This window comes from Saimiri boliviensis, chromosome 2, assembly GCF_048565385.1.
Source record: "Saimiri boliviensis isolate mSaiBol1 chromosome 2, mSaiBol1.pri, whole genome shotgun sequence".
In the NCBI taxonomy this organism is placed as follows: Eukaryota; Metazoa; Chordata; class Mammalia; order Primates; family Cebidae; genus Saimiri; species Saimiri boliviensis.
In genome coordinates, this window is record NC_133450.1 from 123,669,305 (window position 1) to 123,692,460 (window position 23,156).

At 39.9% G+C, this 23,156-nt stretch overlaps 1 protein-coding gene across 2 annotated transcripts in view; it reads left to right on the forward strand.

Moving 5' to 3' along the window:
- The window catches only part of RAB27A (RAB27A, member RAS oncogene family), a 61,103-nt gene extending 39,121 nt beyond the window's left edge, over positions 1-21,982 (forward strand). For both annotated transcript variants that reach the window (XM_003935593.4, XM_074394216.1), the window contains exons 5-6: positions 3,164-3,287; positions 19,570-21,982. In XM_003935593.4, coding sequence (XP_003935642.3) covers positions 3,164-3,287; positions 19,570-19,768 — 323 coding nt within the window. In that variant the 3' untranslated portion in view covers positions 19,769-21,982. The remainder of the gene's footprint in view (positions 1-3,163; positions 3,288-19,569) is intronic.
- The last annotated feature ends 1,174 nt before the right edge of the window (positions 21,983-23,156 follow it).

Below are 23,156 nucleotides of genomic sequence, written 5' to 3' on the forward strand. Positions count from 1 at the left end.
TTACTTCCCTGTAGATGAATGACAGTGGCTATTTATGGTCTTACTCTCAGCCCATCCTCATCATCCCTCCTTTGCATCATCAGAACAAGTTCTGGGGCTTTTAAAAACCAACCATTTTATAAGGATCACTAGCGAGCGCTCACAGAATCTCTAATTTTTAAATTAGCATTGAAAAATAAACAACCCATCTGTTTTTCATAGGTAGACGCTAAAAGTCTGAGACATTAGGTAAATATTGCCCATCTAGGCTAACTAGTTGGATAAAGAACAAAATTATGTGAGAAGATGTACACATATCTATGTATTTTGTTTTGTTTCCTTTAGAGAGTAAAAGAGTCCTTATTGTTCAGTTAGGTAAAGAACACTTACACGTATTGAAGATTTTATATCTTTAATACAAAGCATTTTCCACCCCCTACCATTTAAATGAAAAGGTATAATGTTTAGTGTCAGAAGTGGTAATATCAAATCTTAATTAGGAACAAAAATTTGTTAGTTATCGGTAGTTTTAATTTTTATTCTATCAGCATTTTGAATATTAAAAGGATCATTCATTTCTTGTCTCTTAATCAAAATAATAGCTTAATACACACACGCATACACACACATGCATAGACAGACACAAACATACATATATATATATATATACACACACACACACACACACACATATCAGTGGTGAGTGCCAGAACACATTGTTACATTAAAGAAGTAGCTGGCTCATGGGCCTTGACTGGCCGAGGCGGGAGGAGAGTAGGTCTGTACTCTTCCCTTACCCTTTGCTCCTTACAGACCCTTCCCTCTCACTCCGTCTCTCCATGCCCTCTTAGGAAGGGTGAGAAGAGTCTAAAGTAAGCCCCACTCAGTTGAGGAGATAGGCAGAGGCTGAGTCCTCTGGGGATGGATTAAATTCTGAAAGGAATTTGGTAGTGCGGTGGTCACTGCCCTGTCGTCCCAGAGTTCAGAAGAGTAGGCAAGTCATGCCCAGAGTCACTCTTCATTCAGTGCTAGTGTGTTTCGCAAGGAAACTTTAAAGTAGCCTACATTTCTAAACTTCCTTCTGTAGACTCACATGAGGAGTACAAGAAATGAATAGTATGTATTTTCATATTTTTGCCTCTCTAATTTTTATTCCCATTATTCTCTGTCTGAAAAACCTTTTCACACCCACCCCGATTCTTTAGCCAACTGGAATTGTGCTTATTCTTTGAAACCAAGCAAGGATGGCCCCTGTGGTATTTTCTGTGATAAGCTTAGTTATGTTAGATGTTTTCTGTCCTCTTAACCCCTGTTACATTTTATACTGTTTATGGGGTTGTTATTACATCCAGTATCAGATTGTAGATATTTATGTATGTGACTTTTATCTAAGTGAAGTTTTTAAAATAACTGACTAATTTTACTTTTAAGATAAGCACAGTCTTAGTAGAAAAAGTAGGAAAAATGCAACAAAAAGAAGAAATCATCAGTCATCGTACTTCCTAGACTGCCCAAAATAAATACTGTTAACCATAATTACTGGTGATACCTATGTGCTCTTCTAAATGCTTTAATAAATTAAGTTAGTAGTTTTCAACTATGAATGTGCATCTCAGTTGCCTGGAGGAATTTTTAAAAAACAGATTTCCAGCCCCATTTCCAGCATTCCTGATTCAGTAGATCTGGGGTGGGACCCGAGACTTGCATGCCAACAAATTCTTAGGTTATGCTAGGGCTGGTGGTTCACGGTCTTTACCTACAGAATCACTGAATTAGTTCATTTTAATCCTTAACTTGACTATATAAAGTAAGTGGTATCATTATCGCCATTTACAGATGGGGAAACTGAAGCAGTCAAATAACTTCATCAGGGACATATAACCAGTAAATGGCAGAGCCAGGATTCAACCCTAGGTACACTGGATCCAGAGTCCATGCTCGTAGCCTTGACACTGGGCATGGGCTTGTCACACCTTAGAAGGTGCTAACAGAGCACAGAGCCACTCTGGAGACCACAAAAATAATGAGGTAACCGTGAAGCAAGTCTTGAAGGAAGGTTGCGGTTAAGTATTCAACAATGTGGGAACAGCATGTGTAACAACCTGGAGGAAAGAAAGGGCATGGCTTTTCATGAAATGATACATAGTTTGGTCTCTCCTCTGTAGGTCTTATTACCCCAGTTGCCCTATGAGGGCAAAGAACTGTTGTGAAAAACCATGCAGAGTATCAGGCGTGTACTAATGCTCAGTAAACACCTGCCTACTTGACTTCCTCACGATAAGATATAATAAACCCAACTTCCTAATGAGGAACTAAAATGTCCACACGTTTCTGGTTAACCATGATGAAAAATAAATTAGGCCATAAACTTTGAAGTATGTCTTATTGTGAAAGTTTAGGCCCTTATTTTTATTCTGGGGTGTGATGAGTAAGAAATGAGGCGTTATTTTCCTACTTTGAAAGATTGAACTATTTAGCTTAGTGAAGTTCTTTTGTTTGAGTCAATAGCTTTTTATAATTGTGCCTATTTTCAGGTGAAATAAATGCTGTGGATAAGAGTTATAGTCCTCGGCTTCCACTTGGTTCTGGTGACAGAATCATTTACTGTTTATTCTGGGCCTTTTCTCCTCATTGAAGTCTGTATCTTGTTTGTTTTAAATGAATTGATTCTGCCCTAGGATAATAGAAAAATGTGAAAAACATTTTGGATAGAAACAGGTCAGTTTGGAGAAAAACAATTCGTTTAGAAATGTCATTGCTATGGAGAAAAAAACCACATAAAAACAGTTTTAAGATTAGCAATAAATCGTAGGAACACCTCCAAGTTTCTTTTCAAATAGCCTTCATAATAAAGAAAGGTGTTTTGTGTGTGTGTGTGTGTGTGTTTGTGTGTGCACACATGCGTATGTGTACATGTGGGCCCTCACACTTGAGAGTTAGCACATTCTCTTATAAACTCTCTGATAGCAATAAACTGGGGTATGTGCTTAAGAACAGGAATGGTTTTCTATTTCTGCCCCAATTATTCAGATTTCGGATAAGATTATTGATACTTTGAAAGCATTATCTCAATTCCCAGTATCTATATGTGAATTACAGTCTTCAAAGCACTTTTGCATGAATTGTTCATTGATCATACACTCACATTATTATTTATGTATAATAAACTTTTCTATGTGAATAGGCCAGCTACAGATGCACGCATATTGTGAAAATCCAGATATAGTGCTATGCGGAAACAAGAGTGATCTGGAGGACCAGAGAGTAGTGAAAGAGGAGGAAGCCAGAGCACTTGCAGAGAAATACGGGTGAGTATTTTTGTGGCGAAGTCTAGAGAAAACACTTTCAATATAAACATTAGCAGGTGAATGGTAATGAAAAAGACAAAAGTGGAAAATTAAAGCAAAACTTCAACCATAGGCCTTGGGACGTGTTGAATATCTCCTTTTTATATTATATGATAATAGCAGCCATCAAAAATGCATGTGGCAAGGGCTTCCTTCAGTGCTTCGGTTCCATTTTCTCAAGCTCTTGGCATTTGCAGAGATACAGTTTTTTTTTGTTTGTTTGTTTGTTTTGAGACAGAGTCTCGCTGTGTCACCACACTGCAGTGTAGTGGTGCAATCTTGGCTCACTGCAACCTCCGCCTCCTGAGTTCAAGTGATTCTCCTGCCTCAGCCTCCTGAGTAGCTGGGACTTTAGGTGCATGCCCCCATACCCAGCTAATTTTTGTATTTTTAGTAGAGTTGAGGTTTCATCATGTTGACCAGGATGGTCTCGATCTCTTGACCTCGTGATCCACCCCGCTTGGCCTCCCAAAGTGCTGGGATTCCAGTTGTGAGCCACTGTGCCGGCCCAGAGAGACTCTGGCGACTTTGAGTGCAGATGCATTAAGTGTGTAAAGCCTTCTTTCCAAGATGCAAATAGGAGACTCCTGGGGTAAGGAAGTCCTCTATGTTGAGCCAGGAAATTTCAAAGCAAGTTCATATGTTATTGTAGAGAACGCTAGCATATAAGAAGTGCTTATTGGTTATTGCAGAATAGGTGCTGGTTTTGAAATTTCTATGCTGGTGTAATGTTGGGGTTTAGGGGTTCAGAATGTCCTCAGCTCCCCTGAGAGGACATTTCTCCAGGTTCTTGGTCTCCTGCCCTCCCAAGAATGAGAGAGGGGACCATGGCGTAGTGCACAGTAAATGCTGGACCCAAAAGTATTTGTAGAAAGTGATTTTATTTAAGGAGAGAGAGAAATAGGAAGAGAGAGAAAAAAACAGCTAACTCTCACATTGAATGAGAGAATCCAGAAATATGGATTCAGGAGAGAAAAGCAGCTTCCACACTGAGTGGAAGGGAATAGAGAGAGAGATGGAGTTTCAGAGGAGAAGACAGTTTTCCATGAGAGTGGGGAAGGGCACCCCAGAGGGGAAATCCAGGAGATAGAAAGAGCTTCCACGAAGAGAGTGTTCCTGGAAGGGGACCCAAACATGGAGTCCAAAGGGGTGTGGAAGAAGGGGACTTTTAATCTGGGAGGAACCCCCACTTCTCTAAGACCCCAGGCCAATGAAGGGAGTTCCTTAGAACTTCTCCTGGCATGACTGACTCTTAGTTTCTTCCGGAGCTCAAACAGAAACCATGAAATCTCCTGGATGGAGAGAGGTGGGAGGGGAGCATGGTGCTGGGAAATTCTTGCCCTTAAAACTATGCCCCCTTGTGGACCGGGAAGAGAACACATTCCCTCACTGGGTGAGGAGTGTGAGATCTCCTTCGGTTTAGTCTTTGGTTTTGTGATGGAGAGTTGGGAAGATACTCTCTTTCTCCTTCAGTTCTGGGAATAGGATCATAGCAGCAGCAACAGCAGCATGAATTGGACATGAAAGAAGTGGTCAGCTGCTACATTAAAGTATTAAAGTCTTAAGGGTGCCTCTAAAAGGAATTTATAGTTTACTTTCTTTCTACCTCTCATACAATGAGAACCCGTATGTAAATTCTAACCCTTACTGATATTAAAAGAAGAGGGCAGCAAGTGGATTGAGAAGAGATGACGTAGAGGTTACAGTGGGTGTTACCTGGCCTGCGGCCTTGGTGGTTAGCAGAATCCAAGGAGGCCAAGGAAAGACGTTTTCCTATTCATTGTGCAATCACTGTTTGATTCTTTCTTTGGTTGAGGGAGGTTCAGAAAGCTAGTAAGGTTTATACTGAGAAGGAAGAGGGAAGATAGGTTGGCCAGGTAGGAAGAAGCCAGACTCTGGGGAACTTTGAATATCAGATAAGGAGATTAGATTTGATCCCTGGGGGACAGGGAGTTCCTGAAAGCCTTTGAGCATGGAAGGATGTTATGTTTACTTTTCCAGGTCATTCTAGATGCTGTAGGTGGGGAGGGAGGAAAGACTGAGAGGTTACAGTGGGCTGTGAGGTGGGCAGAGGCTGGATTTGTGAAAAAGGAAAAGGAAGAATAAATCAGGAAAAACAAATAGGGTAGGGCAGGATTTTAGATTTTTCACAAGTCTAGCTCAGCTGAAGGATTCCCCTCCACTGTAGGCTTACTCTGGCAAGGATTTGCAATTGGATGGAGAGGTTTTTAACCTAGGGCAGATGCTGTCTAACCATGTTAGAAACATCCAGAGAGCTTTTAACACGTGCTCATGTCTGGGCTTCACCTCTGACCATCAGACATGATTCTTCTGGAAGAGTTTCTCAGGCAGGGTTCAACTGAAGAAGCATACCTATACATGAAGGGCTCTGTTACAGGAATTTGAGCATATGCAATTGTGGGAGCTAGGTAAGGAGTCTCTGTAAGGTGTTGTCTTTGTGTTTGATGCTGAAGCTTGAAGGACAGGACATGCAGACCAGAAGAGAAGAAGGATGTGAAGTGGGGGATGGATGAAAAAGTAAGAACCAGCTGGGGCCCATGATGATGGACACTAAAATCCATGTAAATTCCTGTTGCCTCTGACCTAGATGGTGTGGGTGTCCTGTAGAAACTGGGCCCCTTTGTCACAAGGCTAACAACATTCACCTGGCCCAGGTACAGGTCTGGTTGCTGGTTTATGCCAACATGATGAGCCAGCAGATAAGCGACAATGTATGAGGGCTACGAAATGGGTGTTACTTTACTTCTCACCCCCAAAATTGCCCCCAAATGTCTTTCTTGCTCCACCCTAACCAGAAAGGGAATTCTGGGAAACGTTGTTTAGCCTAGCCAAGTTCACTTGTTACAAAGCCTGAGCATGATCGTCATGTGCAGTGCTTGAGAACCAGTAACGTAGGTGATTCTGAGGTGGAGGTTGACAGAGCCTTACCAGCCATTCTGAAATGCACCCCTGCTCCCCTGAGAGGCACTCCTATAATGCAGTGGAAAAGAAACAGGGAGAGATCAAATACCGTGGAGAATACTGAAGTGTTGAACTGTGAGGTATGTTGCAATGGGTAAGGAGGAAGGAAGCGATGAAGCAATGGAAACCATGGATCTAGAGCATGCTTTTGAGAAGTATGTCAGTAAATGCAAAGAAAAAAACAAAACAAAAAGGCAGTTAGAGGAGTTAGCTAGATCAAACAAGCACGTTCAAGTTCATTCTCAAGTACTGGGGAAGAGTCAGGCTTGACTTCTTGTCCCTGTGGGCTTTTTCAGCCCTTTGCTTGTTTCTTGTGCCCTGGTTCTCAGGATTCCACAGCCTGTCTGGTATCACAGAGCCTAACCTTGCCTTCTGTCATATGGGGTAACTGAGGAACGTAGGGATCATCTTTCACTTGTCTTCAGGTCACGATGGTTATGGAGTATTTTATAGAGAGGAGCTCAATCTGTAGTTTTTGAATTGGGTTAAAATGAGAAGAGAGGATTTAGCAGATAACGATTGAAACTCTTGAGGAAAGGAAAGGGCTGGAAACAGAGTCCCTTAGGATACAGAAAGCATAACGTGTAGTTCAGTAAGCTGTTTGGCACTTTCAGAGGAAAATATGATGGAGCAATTTGGTTCACATGCATATCACAAATTTGGCATATAAATTTAATGATTATTATCACAGATGTTTTGTTTTAGTCTTATTACAACATTTACACTGGTTTCACATGCACTAGAGGACTACATTGTTTAGTTTATCCATGTGCTAACAGTCAGAAAACAGGATAAAGTTTATGGCATATCTTCATATAATTCGTTTGTCTGATAAATTTACATTTTTTTATTATTATGATGCTTGGTACGGTGGCTCACGCCTGTAATCCCACCACTTTCAGAAGCCAAGGCGAGTGGATCACCTGAGGTCAGGAGTTAGAGACCAGCCTGGCCAACATGGTGAAATCCCATCTCTACTAAAAATACAAAAAATTAGCTGGGTGTGTTGGCAGGTACCTGTAATCCCAGCTACTCGGGAGGCTAAGGCAGGAGAATCGCTTGAACCCTGGTGGGGCAGAGGTTGCAGTGAGCTGAGATCACAGCATTGCACTCCATCCTGGGCAACAAAGCAAAACTCTGTTTCAAAAAAACAACACCAAAACCATATCACTGACTCTGGAATAGACATACATTCCAAGAATGAAACACCATGTCTCAGAAGAAGGCTGGAAGCCTAATAACTCCACGGTGCGAATATGGAATATTAATCTATATATGCTGGGACAAGTAAATTTGAAAATGAGGACTTCATGTAACAGTCAAAAATGTGAAGGCAAATGTATGCATGGTGATGAATAGCAGCAAAAAATTTGTAGTGGTCTAAGAGTCTGTTTACCCCTGATTTTCCATGGTTTTTTAGTTTGTTTTTGCTGTGAAACTTGGTTAAATTGTGATATGAAGCTCTTAGGATGCCTCCTAACAAATCAAAGTGATCTTTCTGGTAAACCAGTTGAATTTTCCTGGAACAAGTGCGACATAATGGTTTCTAATGTATTAGATTGAGTGATATTGTCAATGAAGTTAGAGAAGAGAGCAAAACAGAAAGTCGTTCCAACTTGTACTCCTGCCAGCCAAATGATTACAGTTCACACTGTTGCTGAAACACTTAAAAAAGACCGCTACGAAGTCAGAGACAAATAGACGAGAAAGCAGAAATACTGGCAGCGTTCCTCTCGTAGAAGACATTATTAGATCTTAAGCTTCAGTGTCCATCAGAATCACCTGAACACTGGGTGCCACAGTTTCTGATTCAATAGGTTTGGGTTGGAACCCACAAATTTATACTGATAATCAGTTTCCAGATGTTGCTGCTGCTGGTTCAGGACAACACTTTGAGAAGACCAGTGTAAATGCTCAGTTCCTATCAAATGTGGATGTTAGCAGACATTTTACTTGACAGGTGAACATGCTAGCAGATACTTTCTTTGGACAAAGTCATTCTTGTACAGGATATGAACCAGTTATCTACTTGTGCTATGCATGAATGAGTGAAATATGCTCAATGACTTCTCGTTGGAAAATCTATGCTAAAGAGAGGAAGATTTTTTTCTCTCACACAGTTAATTACATCACCTATGATCTAGGCTGGGAAGGGACACTGGGATTGGTACTAAGGGAGCACTAACCACAAGGGAACAGACAAGGGCTTCACTCTGTGACTAAATATGGTTGCATTGAAATGTCTGTCCACACTTTATTCACAGAGGATAGTTGGTTGTCATAATAAGCATTTGTTCTTGATTCAGAATTAAGGGAAAGGGAGAAAAATGTGAATATGATCTAAAGCCGGGCATTGTGGCTCATGCCTGTAAATCCCAGCACTTTGGGAGGCCGAGGCGGGTGGATCACCTGAGCTCAGGAGTTTGAGACCAGCCTGGCCAACATGGTGAAACCCTCATCTCTACAAAAATACAAAAATTAGCCAGTAATCCCAGCTACTTGGGAGGCTGAGTTGGGAGAATTGCTTGAACCTAGGAAACGGAGGTTGCAGTGACCCAAGATCACACCATTGCACTCCAGCCTGGGTGACAGAGGGAGACTGTCGAAAAAAAAATATGAACTGAGAATGACAACTGAATGTATGTATTTCATGTGCTGTGCAAAGAAATGGACAGCAAATTTACAATGCTGTTCTCCCTACTGAAGGCTGCTGGTTATTGCTGAGGAAGATGCTCAAGAGATCTGGAATGAAAGAGGAATTAAAAATATTTATTTACAACATTAATATCAATCTGGATTGTTTCAGGGATTTCAAGTAGCTTAGTTCAACAGCATGCACAGTGTCTTCCCTAGTTTGAACTAGATGAAATGTAGTATAAATAGCTTGATCTCTAATAGTTTCATTCTTTACAAACTTGATTACATCTTTTCTTGATTTGAGAAATAACTTAGTGATGTATCATTGGGCATGTTTGAAAATTACTGAATAAGCCATAGCCAAACATACAGGACTGATTTGCAGAGCTCCATTTAATTCAGCAGAGGATCTGGGTTTCATCTGCTGCAACTCCTAGGTTCAAACAGTCAGCATACCCGCCGTTTCCTGAAAATGTTGCTCAATTAGCATCCAACAGACTATGAAAAGTAGTGTGAAACTCACTTCTCACTTTAGTGAGATGTTTCGTCATAATTTCTGGATCTACATGTGAGCCAAATAGCTAGAACCATTTGACAGAACCACCAGACATACTTGCTGTCACTTCTGGTTTTGTGAGAATAAATAACAGAAAAGAAATCAGGATGCAGACCTATGTCAAGAGCAAGATCTTGGTGAAAAACTGCAAATGATCTGCCCCTCTCATTGATTTGAATCTGTTTACTTAAATTTTTTACTTGAAAATTTATGATTAATCTGTTTTTGAAAAATACGCTATAATAATAATTTAATGGTCTTTAAGTGGCTGCTTAGACTGCTGTCACGATTAGCAGCCCTGAATGTTTTTGTCTTTGGCAATAGGGCTCCATGGTGATGCTGCATTAGCACCACCATGTGGAGAGAAGGAACAATCAGTCTTTCTGTGGTTAAAACGGGGGCAATACATTCTCTTGATTTTTTTTTTTTTTTTTTTTTTTTTTTTTAGATGGATTCTTGCTCTGTCACCCAGGCTGGAGTGCAGTGGCATGATCTCGGCTTACTGTAACCTCTGCTTCCCAGGTTCAAGTGATTCTCCTGCCACAGCCTCCCGAGTAGCTGGGATTACAGGCATGTCCCACCATGCCCAGCTAATTTTTGTATTTTTAGTAGAGACAGGGTTTTGCCATGTTGGCCGGGCTGATCAGGAGCCCCTGACCTCAGATGATCCGCCTGCCTCGGCCTCCCAAACTGCCAGGATTACAGGCATGAGCCGAATTTAAGCTTAGGATACTAAATTTTTGTGTAAATGTAGGAAAAGCAGAATATTTTTGAGAGAAGAAAAAAATCCCGGTAACAACACTTTTTGAGAATTTGCTGGTTGCTAGACTTTTAATAAGCACATTCCATTTATTATCTTTTTTCCTCCTCACCATCCTTCATGAACCACTGTTACTTGTTAAACCTCTAGGTCAGAGCAGAGGCGAAGGTCCCGGAGCTGGAAGTGGAGATGGGGTGGCCAGCTCTAGAACCCAGAATCTTAACATCCTTTTTTCTTTATCCTCAGTTTCCTTCCCAGCTCCAGACTTTGAGATACCTTTATATTACTTTTAAAAATGTAAAATACTTAATAAAAGTGTTCAGATAAAATGGTTTAAACTTCTTCTAAAAGTGAACATTAAGAATACGTGGAAAAGACTGGGTGCCATGGTGGGCGCCCCAAATTAAAAAAAAAAAAAGAGAAGATATGGACATAAAAATGTTTCTAATTGTATCTGCTAGACTTTCAATGCCCTTGGGCAAACTGTGTGGATGTAAGCACGAGGCACACTTCTGTCTCTGGGACATAATCTTTTTTTTTTTTTTTGAGTTGGCCTCTTCCTCTGTTGCCCAGGTTGGAGTATAGTGGTGTGGTTTTGGCTCACTGCAGCCTCTACCTCCAGGGGTCAAGCGATTCTCCTGCGTCAGCCTCCCCGGTAGCTGGGACTCCAGGCATGCACCACCATGCCTGGCCAATTTTTTTTTTTTTTTTTTTTTTTTTTTTTTGAGATGGAGTTTCGCTCTTGTTACCCAGGCTGGAGTGCAATGGCGCGATCTCGGCTCACCGCAACCTCTGCCTTCTGGGTTCAGGCAATTCTCCTGCCTCAGCCTCCTGAGTAGCTGGGATTACAGGCACGTGCCACCATGCCCAGCTGATTTTTTTGTATTTTTAGTAGAGACTGGGTTTCACCATGTTGACCAGGATGATCTCGATCTCTCGACCTCGTGATCCACCCGCCTCGGCCTCCCAAAGTGGTAGGATTACAGGCTTGAGCCACCGCACCCGGCCGCCTGGCCAATTTTTATATATATTTTTTAGTAGAGACAGGGTTTCACCGTGTTAGCCAGGCTGATCTCAAACTTTTAGCCTCAAGTGATCTACCTGCCTTGGCCTCTCAAAGTGCTGGGATTACAGGTAAGCCACCACGTCCAGCCTGGGACATCATTTTCTTATGGAAAGAAAGTCTGAATTCTGGGTCTTTTCTATGGTTTTCATCTAGTTTGCTAGATGAGACTACAGCTCAGTACTCTGCTGGCACAGAGCTGAAAGTGGAGTGGACTCTAGCGTTTACTTATTTCTGTAGTAATGAAAATCTTACTGCCTCAAATTACTCAGAAAACTCTGAATGATTAAAGATTTTTAAGTTGTTAACCTGACTCGTGGTTCTATGACCTAGAGGTTTACAAATGGCAAGAAAACATACTTTTAATTGAAAGAAGTTTGTTACTCGAATTTGGAGTTACAGATCTAAACTATGTCATGTTAATAGCGTACATCTTTTAGCATGAGTAACCTAAAAAATTAGAGCTCATATTTTGAAATTATACTAAATATTTGCTTAATTAATAAACTTTGGATAGTAGCCCACAGCTCTGCATCAATCATTTATACCTCAGTTTTAATCAGTAGATTAAGATCCCTTGTCTTCCAGCATTTAATGGAGATTGCTTGGGAAGTGAGGGGTTTGATGAGGAGTGAGGGAGGCAAATGCTTTGCGGCATGAAGCAAGCGCTTTGGCTAGGACAGGTCTGAGTGCAGCATCTCTGATGTAGGGAAGCACGGTCCCAGGAACCAGAATTAGAGCAGTATTATCAATCAGTTACATTGCGGATTAAACCAATGTTCCTGGGTTAGAGTGTGAATTTATTTATTTATTTTTGCATACAATACAGATTTTTTTTTTTTTTTTTTTTTTTTAGATAGAGTCTTGCTTTGTCACTCAGGCTGGAGGGCAGTGGCACAATCTTAGCTCACTGCAACCTTAGCTTCCCGGGTTCAAATGATTCTCCAGCCTCAGCCTCCTGACTAGCTGGGATTATAGGCCTGCACAATCACGCCCAGCTAATCTTTGTGTTTTTAGTAGAAACAGAGTTTCACTATGTTGGTCAGGCTGGTCTCGAACTCCTGACCTCGTGATCCACCTCGGCTTCCCAAAGTGCCAGGATTATAGGTGTGAGCCACCACGCCCAGCCTACACACAGGTTGTTTGAGAGTTTAATGTTTACCATTTGCTGGTGACATTGCTTTTTTGTGATGATGTATTCTGAGTTTTTGTTTTTCTTTTTTGAGACAGTCACCCTCTATTGCCCAGGCTGGAATGCAGTGGCATTGGCTCACTGCAACCTCTGCCTCCCAGGTTCAAGAGATCCTCCTGGTAGCTGGGACTGCAGGTGCATCCCACCATGCCTGGCAAATTTTTGTAATTTTTGGTAGAGACAGGGTTTCACCATGTTGGCCTGACTGGTCTTGAACTCCTGACCTCAGGTGATCTGTCTGCCTCCGCCTCTCAAGGTGGTGGGATTACAGGTGTGAGCCACTGCACCCGGCTGGCTGTGTTCTTAGTTTTAAATGACAAAATTACAAACTTTTATAACCTAACCCATTTCTGTGTTGGAAATAGGAAACATTTATTGTTTTTACTGTGTGTTGGGTTCTGATCTAAGTGCTTTAAATGTTAACTCATTTAATCTTTACAAGAAGATACTGATATTATTTGGTATTACAGATGAAGCAACAGAGGCACAGAGGTTAAACTTTTGTTAGAATCACAGTCGGTAAGATGTGGTACTAGGATTTGAATCCAGGCAGCATGACTCCAGAAGTTATGACTTTGTTTTGGAGATGGAGTCTCACTCTGTTGCCCAGGCTAGAGTGCAGTGGCGTGATCTCAGCTTACTGCCACCTCCGCCTCCCAGGTTCAAGTGATTCTTCTGCCTCAACCTTTCTAGTAGATGGGATTACAGGTGCCTGCCACTGCTTGGCTAATTTTTGTATTTTTAGTAGAGACGGGATTTCTGGTCTTGAACTCCTCACCTCAGATGATCCACCTGCCTTGGCCTCCCAAAGTGCTGGGATTACAGGTGTAAGCCACCATGCCCAGCCTGAGGTTATGACTCTTAACCATTGATCCATGCCATCAGTAACTTCCATGCATAGGTTTTATAGTTTTCAAAATACTTTCAACTATGTTTTCTCATTTATTCCTCAAAAATGATGGTGAAGTAATTTTCAGGATCTGTGAATGAAAATTAAGGAATCAAATGAGGCTGGAGACTTGAGTTTTAAAGATATAATTGATTTTGAGAGAATTTTCAAAATGAGATGGACATTATTGTGATTTAGTATTTTTAAAAAGCTTACTGCTCAATTACTTTAAAAAATTCCAATTTATTCTTTTGGGGGAGATCTGAGTTTTTCAACTGCTTTTTCATGTAATATATTTCTGAGAGGTGATAGAATGGTCAAGCCCTCTCCTTAAGTATAATAAATGCTCTGTGGACATTTACCGATTTTTAATGGATTTAATTGAGAAAGATCATAATGAAGAAAAGGCAACTATTTACATTTTGAAAAATCTCATTCTGAAATTCTTTTCTTGTAACAATGGCAGCATCACGAACTATCCCCGGAATTTTAGCTCAATAATATTACAGATTCTTGATAAGTAAATACTTATTGACTCCAATCACAAAGGATCGACACTTCAAGTTGTTAATCAAATATTTCATGTGACTAGTGGGGGATGCATTAACTTCATTTTGTGGGCAAGGTGATTGATGAAGATGGAGGAACAAAGATTGACAATAACTAAGAGGCAAGCAGAAGGTTTAAAAACTGCTAGGACGATATCATTTTTCCCAGCAAACTTTTTTCTTATTAAGATATTTTAGAGTCAGCAAACAAAAGGATGATAGAACATGAGCATGATAGAGTTAGTGGAGCGACTATGCCTTACAGAACTCACAGGTGGGTGGATAAACACTCAGATGAGGTGATAGTTTCTCAGCCAGTTTTTAATACCTGTGCTAACACAGAGAATTGCAGAGATTCAGTTGCAAGGCCTTATCACCTGCTGGAGGAAGTTATCAAATAATAAGACAGCATTACCAGCATTACTGACAAATCATAATGGAAAAATAGCCTTATGTCCCTACACATATATCCTCTAAACCAGTGGTCCCCAGCCCTTTGGCACCGTGGACTCATTTCATGGAGGACAATTTTTCCGTGGATCAGTGGTGGTAGAGGTGATTTGGGAATGATTTAAGCATATTACATATACTGTGCACTTTATTTCTGTTATTGTTACATTGCAATATATAATGAAATAATTATACAGCTCACCGTAATGTAGAGTCAGTGGGAGCCCTGAGCTTGTTTTCCTGCAACTAGACAGTCCTGTCTGGGGTGATAAGAGACAGTGACAGATCATCAGGCATTAGATTCTCATAGGAGAGTGCAACCTAGATCCTTCACATGTGCAGTTCACAATATGGCTTGTGCTCCTATGTGAAGTTAATGCCACTGCTGATCTGACAGGAGACAGAGTTCAGGTGGGAATGCGAGTGATGGGGAGCAGCCATAAGAAACTTTGCAGGCTGGGTGCGGTGGCTTATGCCTGTAATCCCAGCACTTTGGGAGGCTGAGGTGGGCAGATCACGAGGTCACGCATTTAAGACCAGCCTGACCAACATGGTGAAACCCTATCTCTACTAAAAGTACAAAAATAGTGGGGCGTGGTGGTATGCATCTGTAATCCCAGTTACTCAGGAGGCTGAGGCAGGACAGTTGCTTGAACCCAGGAGGTGGAGGTTGCAGTAAGCAGAGATCACGCCATTGTGCTCCAGCCTAGGCAACAGAGCAAGACTCTGTCTCAGAAAAAAAAAAAAAAAAGAAAAAAGAAAAAGAAACTTTGCTTGCTTACTGGCCCCTTGCTTACCTCCTTCTGTGTGGCCTGGTTCCTAACAGGCCACAGACTGGTACCAGTCTGCCAGTCTGTGCTTCTTAGTAACATCAGAAGTGAAAGAGTTCTGAAAAGATCTGTAAATGCATTAAGAAGTTAAAAAAGAAAACTTCGAACAGCTGTCATATGGAAGCCGTTACTAGCCAAGAAAGAATAAAAGAAGGTAAATTATAATCAGAGTCACTGATGTAGTGTTAACATGCTATGAGAACACAGAGAAACAAAAACCTTCTTCAAGAAAAGTAATCGTGGAGAACTTTAAAGTTCTAATAAATGTAAGAAATACTTTGCTGAATTCAATTGCAGTACTCCCTGAAATGATAAAACAACTTTGTTTTGTTGTTTTTATATCTAAGAGCATTTTGGTTAGATTCCTCACAAATGGCGGCAATGAAGTCAGTAGTTGAAGGGTCTTTCATGGCTGTGTTGAAAAGTAAGATGAATTTGTCAGTTGATTAATCCTGTTGCAAAGACCATCTCAAATGTATAAAGGATGACTTCGACAAAAAGACTGATTTCTCAAGATTATGTGAAAAACCGCAATACAGCTTTGAAGCAATGCTTTATGAGTTATTTAAAAATTACACCTGTACCATGGGTCTTTGGATAATAAAACAAATGTATACTTAAGATTTGATGATCTTGAGGTACTTGATGCTGTAGAATTCAGAATATCTCCAAGTGTATGGTCCAGAAATATAGTCTAGAGTTGGTAAACGGCAAAGTGGTTAACAAATGTGGCCAGTGACCTCTGATTACTTTCCAGAGCCAGTATTTTTTTCTGGTGTGGTGCGTAAGATTTATTTATTTGGGAAATCTTCATGCTAGTTCGGAACCAGTAGAGCCTACGGTTAAGCTGGCTGCACTGGAATTGGCTGTGGATCCAAATCTGAACTCCAGTACTTTCTAGCATTGTGAAATGCTTTCATCTTTCTCAGCCTCAGTTTAATCATTTGTGAAATGGGAATATTGTGTACCTGAATACAAAAGTGTTTATATTTAGTGAATCATGCAGGTAAAACATGTAGTATTGGGTAGCTGAAGAAATAATATTTTTTTCCTTCAATTTTGCGTGACTTATTTACCAGCTTGTTTCAATTCAGGCAAGCCAGAACACTCTAAAGAGAATATAAAAGAAATCCCTGAAGTAAAAAAAGGGGGAAAAGCTAAAAAAAAAAAAAAAAAAAAAAAAAAAAAGAAAAAAGTTACAGTCCAGAAACCTCATTAAATAAAATAGCATGTTGCAAAGGTTGAATTTACCCAATTTTTTTTTCTAGTTAGTAGTTTGGAAGTCAATATTCTGTGAACTAAACACTGAGAAGACATTTTCTATTTTGTTTTATAAGAGGTATGAGGACGTGTATAGGAAAACAGGAAGAGCCTGCTTGCTTCTCTGTGACTTATTAGCTGAATGACATTGATCAGACCACCTAACTTTTCTGGGCCTTCCTTGTCGCAGGCCTGCTTTAAGAATTTTTTTTAACCTAATGATTCCACCAAAAAAAATGGTTAGAACTGATAAACGAATTCAGTAAAGTTGCAGGATGGAAAATCAACCTACAAAAATCACTGGCATTTATATACACCAACAGGGAACAATTTGAAAAAGAAACCAAGAAGGCAATCTCATTTACAATAGCTACAAAGAATGTAGAATACCTAGGAATCCATTTAACCAAGGAAGTGAAGCATCCATATAAGGAAAACTATAAAACACAGATGAGAGAAACTGAAGAGGACACCAGAAATAAAAATATTTCATGCTTATAGATTGGAAGAATTAATATTGTTAAAATAACACTTCCCAAAGCAATTTACTGACTCAATGCAATCCCTATCAAAATAGCAATAATATTCTTCACAAATATAGGAAAAAAAAATCCTAAAGTTTATATGGATCCACCAAAGACCCTCAATAATTGACACATTCCTGAGGAAAAAAGCACAAAGCTGGAGACATCACACTACTTGACTTCAGAATTCACTACAAACCTATAATAACCAAATTAGCTTGGTATTGGCATGAAACAGACACATAGATCAATGGAACAGAGCAGAGAACCCGGATATAAATCCATGCATCTACAGACAACTTATCTTTGATGAAGGGGCTAAGAACAATGGGGAAAGGATATTCTCTTCAATAAATGATGCTGGGAAAACTAGACCCCTGTATCTCACCATATATAAAGATCTACTCAAAATGAATAAAAAATGTCAGACTTGAAACTATGAAACTACTAGAAGAAAACATTTGGGGAACACTCCAAGACATTGATCTGGACAAAACCTTTTGTATAAGACCACAAAACACGGGCAACCAAGATAAGAATAGACGTAAGATATTACATCAAGCTAAAAAGCTGCTACACAGCAAAGGAAACGCCTATGAGTGAGAACATGTGGTGTTGGATTTTCTGTTCTTGTATCAGTTTGCTGAGAATGATGGTTTCCAGATTCATCCATGTCCCTACAAAGGACACAAATTCATCGTTTTTGATGGCTGCATAGTATTCCATGGTGTATATGTGCCACATTTTCCCTGTCCAGTCTATCATTGATGGGCATGTGGGTTGTTTCCAGGTCTTTGCTATTGTAAACAGTGCTGCAATGAACATTTGTATGCACGTGTCCTTATAGTAGAATGATTTATAATCCTTTGGATATATACCCAGTAATGGGATTGCTGGGTCAAATGGAATTTCTGTTTCTAGGTCCTTGAGGAATCTCCATACTGTCTTCCACAATGGTTGAACTAATTTCCACTCCCACCAACAGTGTAAAAGTGTTCCTATTTCTCCACATCCTCTCCAGCATCTGTTGTCTCCAGATTTTTTGATGATTGCCATTCTAACTGGTGTGAGATGGTATCTCAGTGTGGTTTTGATTTGCATTTCTCTAATGACCAGTGATGATGAGGACTTTTTCATATGTTTGTTGGCCTCATATCTGTCCTCTTTTGAAAAGTGTCTGTTCATGTCCTTTGCCCAGTTTTGAATGAGTTTGTTTGTTTTTGTTTCTTGTAAATCTGTTTTCGTTTTTTGTAGATTCTGTATATTAGCCCTTTGTCAGATGGGTAGATAGCAAAACTTTGTTCCCATTCTGTTGGTTGCTTGTTCACTATAATGATAGTTTCTTTTGCTTTACAGAAGCTCTGGAGTTTAATTAGATCTCACTTGTCTATTTTGGCTTTTGTTGCCGATGATTTTGGTGTTTTGGTCATGAAGTCCTTGCCTATGCCTATGTCCTGAATGGTTTTGCCTAGGTTTTCTTCTAGGGTTTTTTATGGTGTTAGGTCTTATATTTAAGTCTTTAATCCATCTGGAGTTAATTTTAGTGTAAGGTGTCAGGAAGGGGTCCTGTTTCTGCTTTCTGCACATGGCTAGCCAGTTTCCAACATCAAATTTTAAGTTCTTAAAAGTAGGCCAGGCGCAGTGGCTCACACCTGAATTTCCAGCGCTTTGGAGGGCAAGGCAGGCATGTAGCTTGAGCTCAGGGTTTTGAAACCAGCCTGAGCAACAAGGTAAAACCCCGTCTCTACAAAAAAATACAATAATTAGCTGGGTGTGGTAATGTGCACCTGTGGTCCCAGCTACTCAGGAATCTGAGGTGGGAGGTTAGATGCCTGGGAAGTTACCTGGGAGCTGAGATCATGCCATTGCACTCCAGCCTGGGTGACAGAGACTCTGTCTCAAAACAAACAAAAAAACTTCCAAAACCTAAATGAAAAGATATTTAGTTCTCTAAATTAAACCTTTTTATATCTTTTAAAAATCTTTTTATAGTAAATCAATATATATTACTAAAATATATGTTGTATAGATATAATCCTTAAAAAAAATGAAAACTGATTTTTGTTTTTGAGACAGTCTCACTCTGTTGCCAAGGCTGGGTTGCAGTCTTGGCTCACTGCAACCTCCGCCTCCTGGGTTCAAGTGATTCTTGAGCCTCAGCCTCCCAAGTAGCAGGGATTACAGACATATGCCACCACTCCTGGCTAATTTTTGTATTTTTTGTGGAGATGGGGTTTCCCCATGTTGGCCAGGCTGGTCTCAAACTCCTGACCTCAGGTGATGTGCCCACCTCAGCCTACCAGAGTACTGGGAGGCATGAGCCTTCCGAAAACTGATATTTTGTAGGGTCTAAAATTTCCAGTTTTGCATATCTACTAGGAATGCAGTATATTTTATTTTATTGTGTTTTTCACTTTTTAATATACTCTGGGGTGGTAAAATGTTTATCATCTTGTGGATTTGCATTCTATCCTCTAATTTGAATGATCACGAGCAAAGGTCACTGTCCTTCCCCTTCACATGTTGTTACCTTCGTTGTCTCTGTCTTCCAGAATCCCCTACTTTGAAACTAGTGCTGCCAATGGGACAAACATAAGCCAAGCAATTGAGATGCTTCTGGACCTGATAATGAAGCGAATGGAACGGTGTGTGGACAAGTCCTGGATTCCTGAAGGAGTGGTGCGATCAAATGGTCACGCCTCTGCAGATCAGTTAAGTGAAGAAAAGGAGAAAGGGGGATGTGGCTGTTGAGAAGTCGAGTAAGCGACATAGCAGTTCAGGTGGCCCATGCCTAGGATCCTTCTCTATGATTGATAGGTGGCACAGCGAGAGATTAATGGGCATTGTGTACAAACTGCTTCTTGCCATCCCCATTAGACCTACCAGTGAAGCGTCTGGTTTTAGAATTAATTTGTTGCAGCTTTGTAAATATTTCTTTAAGATTCAGCCTGAGAGTTAGGAGAAATATTTTAGAGCCAAAAGTGCCTTATCAAACCTTAGCCTGTTATAGTAAATCATTAAAGGATTTAGAATTTTGCAGTCACAGAAGAGTGTATGAATGAGGGTACTGTCACCTGCTTGAATGTAAGTAGGCCAGAGTCTTACATTTAAGATCTTACATGTAATTATAAAATGGCCACAGTCTTGGACCAAGATTTAAAGACTCATGCCATAGGTGACCTTCTAAAATGCCATTAAAGCCACTTGCATGTTAAATAAGAATACATATGCACATCAGCCCAATGTCTTTGAGTATTAATTTTATGTAAGCATTCTATTTAACATGAACATAGGACAAACTATGGCCGTATCTGTAGACCTTGGATAAACTGCATCGACCAGTTGTACACTCATGGTGACTTTTTTGTTGGTGGAAAAGGAATTGGAGTGGGGCAGGGTGGCTTAATGTAATATGAACAACTGAAGTGGGACTTGTGGCTCCCACTATATTCCCGTTGCTGTGAAGGGTTGGTTGAAGGTTCAGGGAACTAGATTTTGTGGCTTTGATGCACTGTGATTGTACATTTATACTTGGCCTATGTGCTGGCCACATCTGAACATAGGTGGTGCTTATGCTGAGTTATTTGTGATGAGTAAATATTTAGTTTCTTTTTCTTCATATTTATAATTTTGATCCGGCATTCTCTGGCCACAGCTTAATTAGCTTGTAAATTACTCATCTCTGTCTTTACCAGCAGGCTCTGTATTGTTGATATTTGCAACTTGTTTTGCTTTTCTATTGTTGGAATTGAAGGAATTAGTTTTCAATTACATAAAATGCCTGTTTGCTATTTGGTGGAAGATAGATGTACATATTGAAGCAGTTATATTTATACTGCAGTTCAATAAAAGAAAAATGAAGTATTCAGTAGCCTATAATTTTCATTGAGCTCATGAGCATTTACTGTACTTGCTGGGTCTTGCCAAGATCAGGTATCCTGCTAAGTTGCCAAAGTGTCTTCATACCAAATTAAAGGTGGTTTTAATATATGTTTCATGGAAGTCTTTATAAAATTCAAAGGTATTTCATTTAGGTGAAAAGTCTTATTTATTAAAGTGGTTTGAATAAAGTAGATCAAAATTTCCGGAGATCTTAATGGCTATTTAGGAAGAAATAGCACTCATTATAATTTAAATAAGGAATAAAAATAAATGTATTTTGTGGTGGCAAATATTTGGCAGAACTGTAATTAGAAAAATACAAGTATATTTGGGTGATGGTTACATTAGAAGCCCAGACTTGACCACTGCACAATATATTTATGTATCTAAACTGCACTTGTATCCCCTAAATTTATTTTTAAATGAGGAAAAATACAAGTATAATGAAAAACCCTATTGTGTTTTTCACCACTGTCCTTCCACTACTCCCATAGCAAAGTTAGCTATGGTGAGTACAATTTTACATATTTCTATCCTTGAAATGAAGGCTTCTTTTAAATTCCAAAGAAGTCACTGAGACCTGTGCATTTGAATTGTATATGCTAGTGAGGAAAAGATTTAGATATTTCAAGAACAGGGTTATAATCACACAGCAGTGCCTTCTATAGTTACCATAAGACTTCAGTGGAGTACAACATAATTTTACAGCTACATATCAGGGCATATTTTGTATGGTGTATTTGTGTTAGAATAACACATTAATTGTCTTTAAACATAAAAATAAGAATGTTTGCATGTTTCAGGTTTCAAGAACCAAATGAGTAGTTAGCTATAGATTCCATTGGCCTTAAACATATCATACAATTAAGTGTATACATGATACAGTGCACACACAAGAGCCACCTTTAATTATTGAAATAACCTGTATTCTTTTTGGAAATCATTTAAGTTTGGTATTGAAGTACTATATTTTTTGTGCATCAATGTATTTTTCTACTTATAAGCCTATGTACAAGTGAAGTGTATCTTCAGTGAACCATGTGCCAATTAAGCTATAATAAAAAAGTGGTCTAGTCTGTCAAATCTGTGTGTGAATGTAACTTTATTTCTCATCACAAAGTTTCATGCCAGAGGTTGTAATGCTACAGAAAATGAAATTCAGGGATACCTGTTCCATTAGGTGCTCACTGAGGGGCCAGCCAGGACAACATATTCTGGAAAAGTAACTCAAAATGCTATCAGACATGTATTGAGCACATCTATTTGGGAAGTGTCATAGTAGACAATATCAGATAAACAAAACAAGGATGGTTAAGGCCTGAACTAAGATCAGGCAGGGCTGAGGGACAATGCAAGAGACACTGGGGAGGGTACAGTCATGGTTTGGTTGAGGAGGGAATATGTGGAGAGATGGCTTCTTTGACCTTCTTTCTTTTTCTTTCTTTTCTTTTCTTTCTTTCTTTCTTTCTTTTTTTTTTTTTTTTCCTGAGATAGAGTCTTTGCTCTGTTCCCTAGGCTGGAGTGCAGGGGTACAATCTCAGTTCACTGAGAAGAAATTCTTCCTTAGCCTCCTGAGTAGCTGGGATTATAGGTGTGCATCACCATTCCTGGCTAATTTTTTGTATTTTTAGTGAAGATGGGGTTTCACCATGTTGGCCAGGCTGGTCTTGAACTCCTGACCTTGTGATCCACCCACCTTAGCCTCCCAAAGTGCTGGGATTACAGGTGTGAGCCCCCGCATCTGGCCCCCGACCTTATTTCTTCCCACTGTCCACCTTGCTTGTTCTTCTCCGGCACACTGGCCTCCTTGGAGCAGTCAAGCATGTTCCGGCCTCAGAGCTCTTGCATTTGCAGTTCCCTCTGTCTGGAATGTATACCTCTCCTATCCTTTAAGACTATGCAAATGCCATCTTGTCCAAAGGACTTTACTGACCAACTTATTTAAAAGAGCAGTCACTTCCCTTCATGGCCCCAACCAGATTGTCACTCCTTCATGACCTGTTGTTCTGCTTTGCATTTCTTCATATCACTCATATTTCTTCATATTTCACCACTTGATGTATTTACATTTATTCTTAGCCAAGAGGCTGACAAGTGATTCATTTGACATAGTTATATATTTGTCTACATCCATGAAGATATAAGCTCCACAAACAAGGACAGGGATTTAGGTAGTTTTCTTCAAAACTGTCACCACCACTCAGAAAAGGACCTGGTACACAATAGGTATGCAAATATTTTTTGACTGACTGAGTAA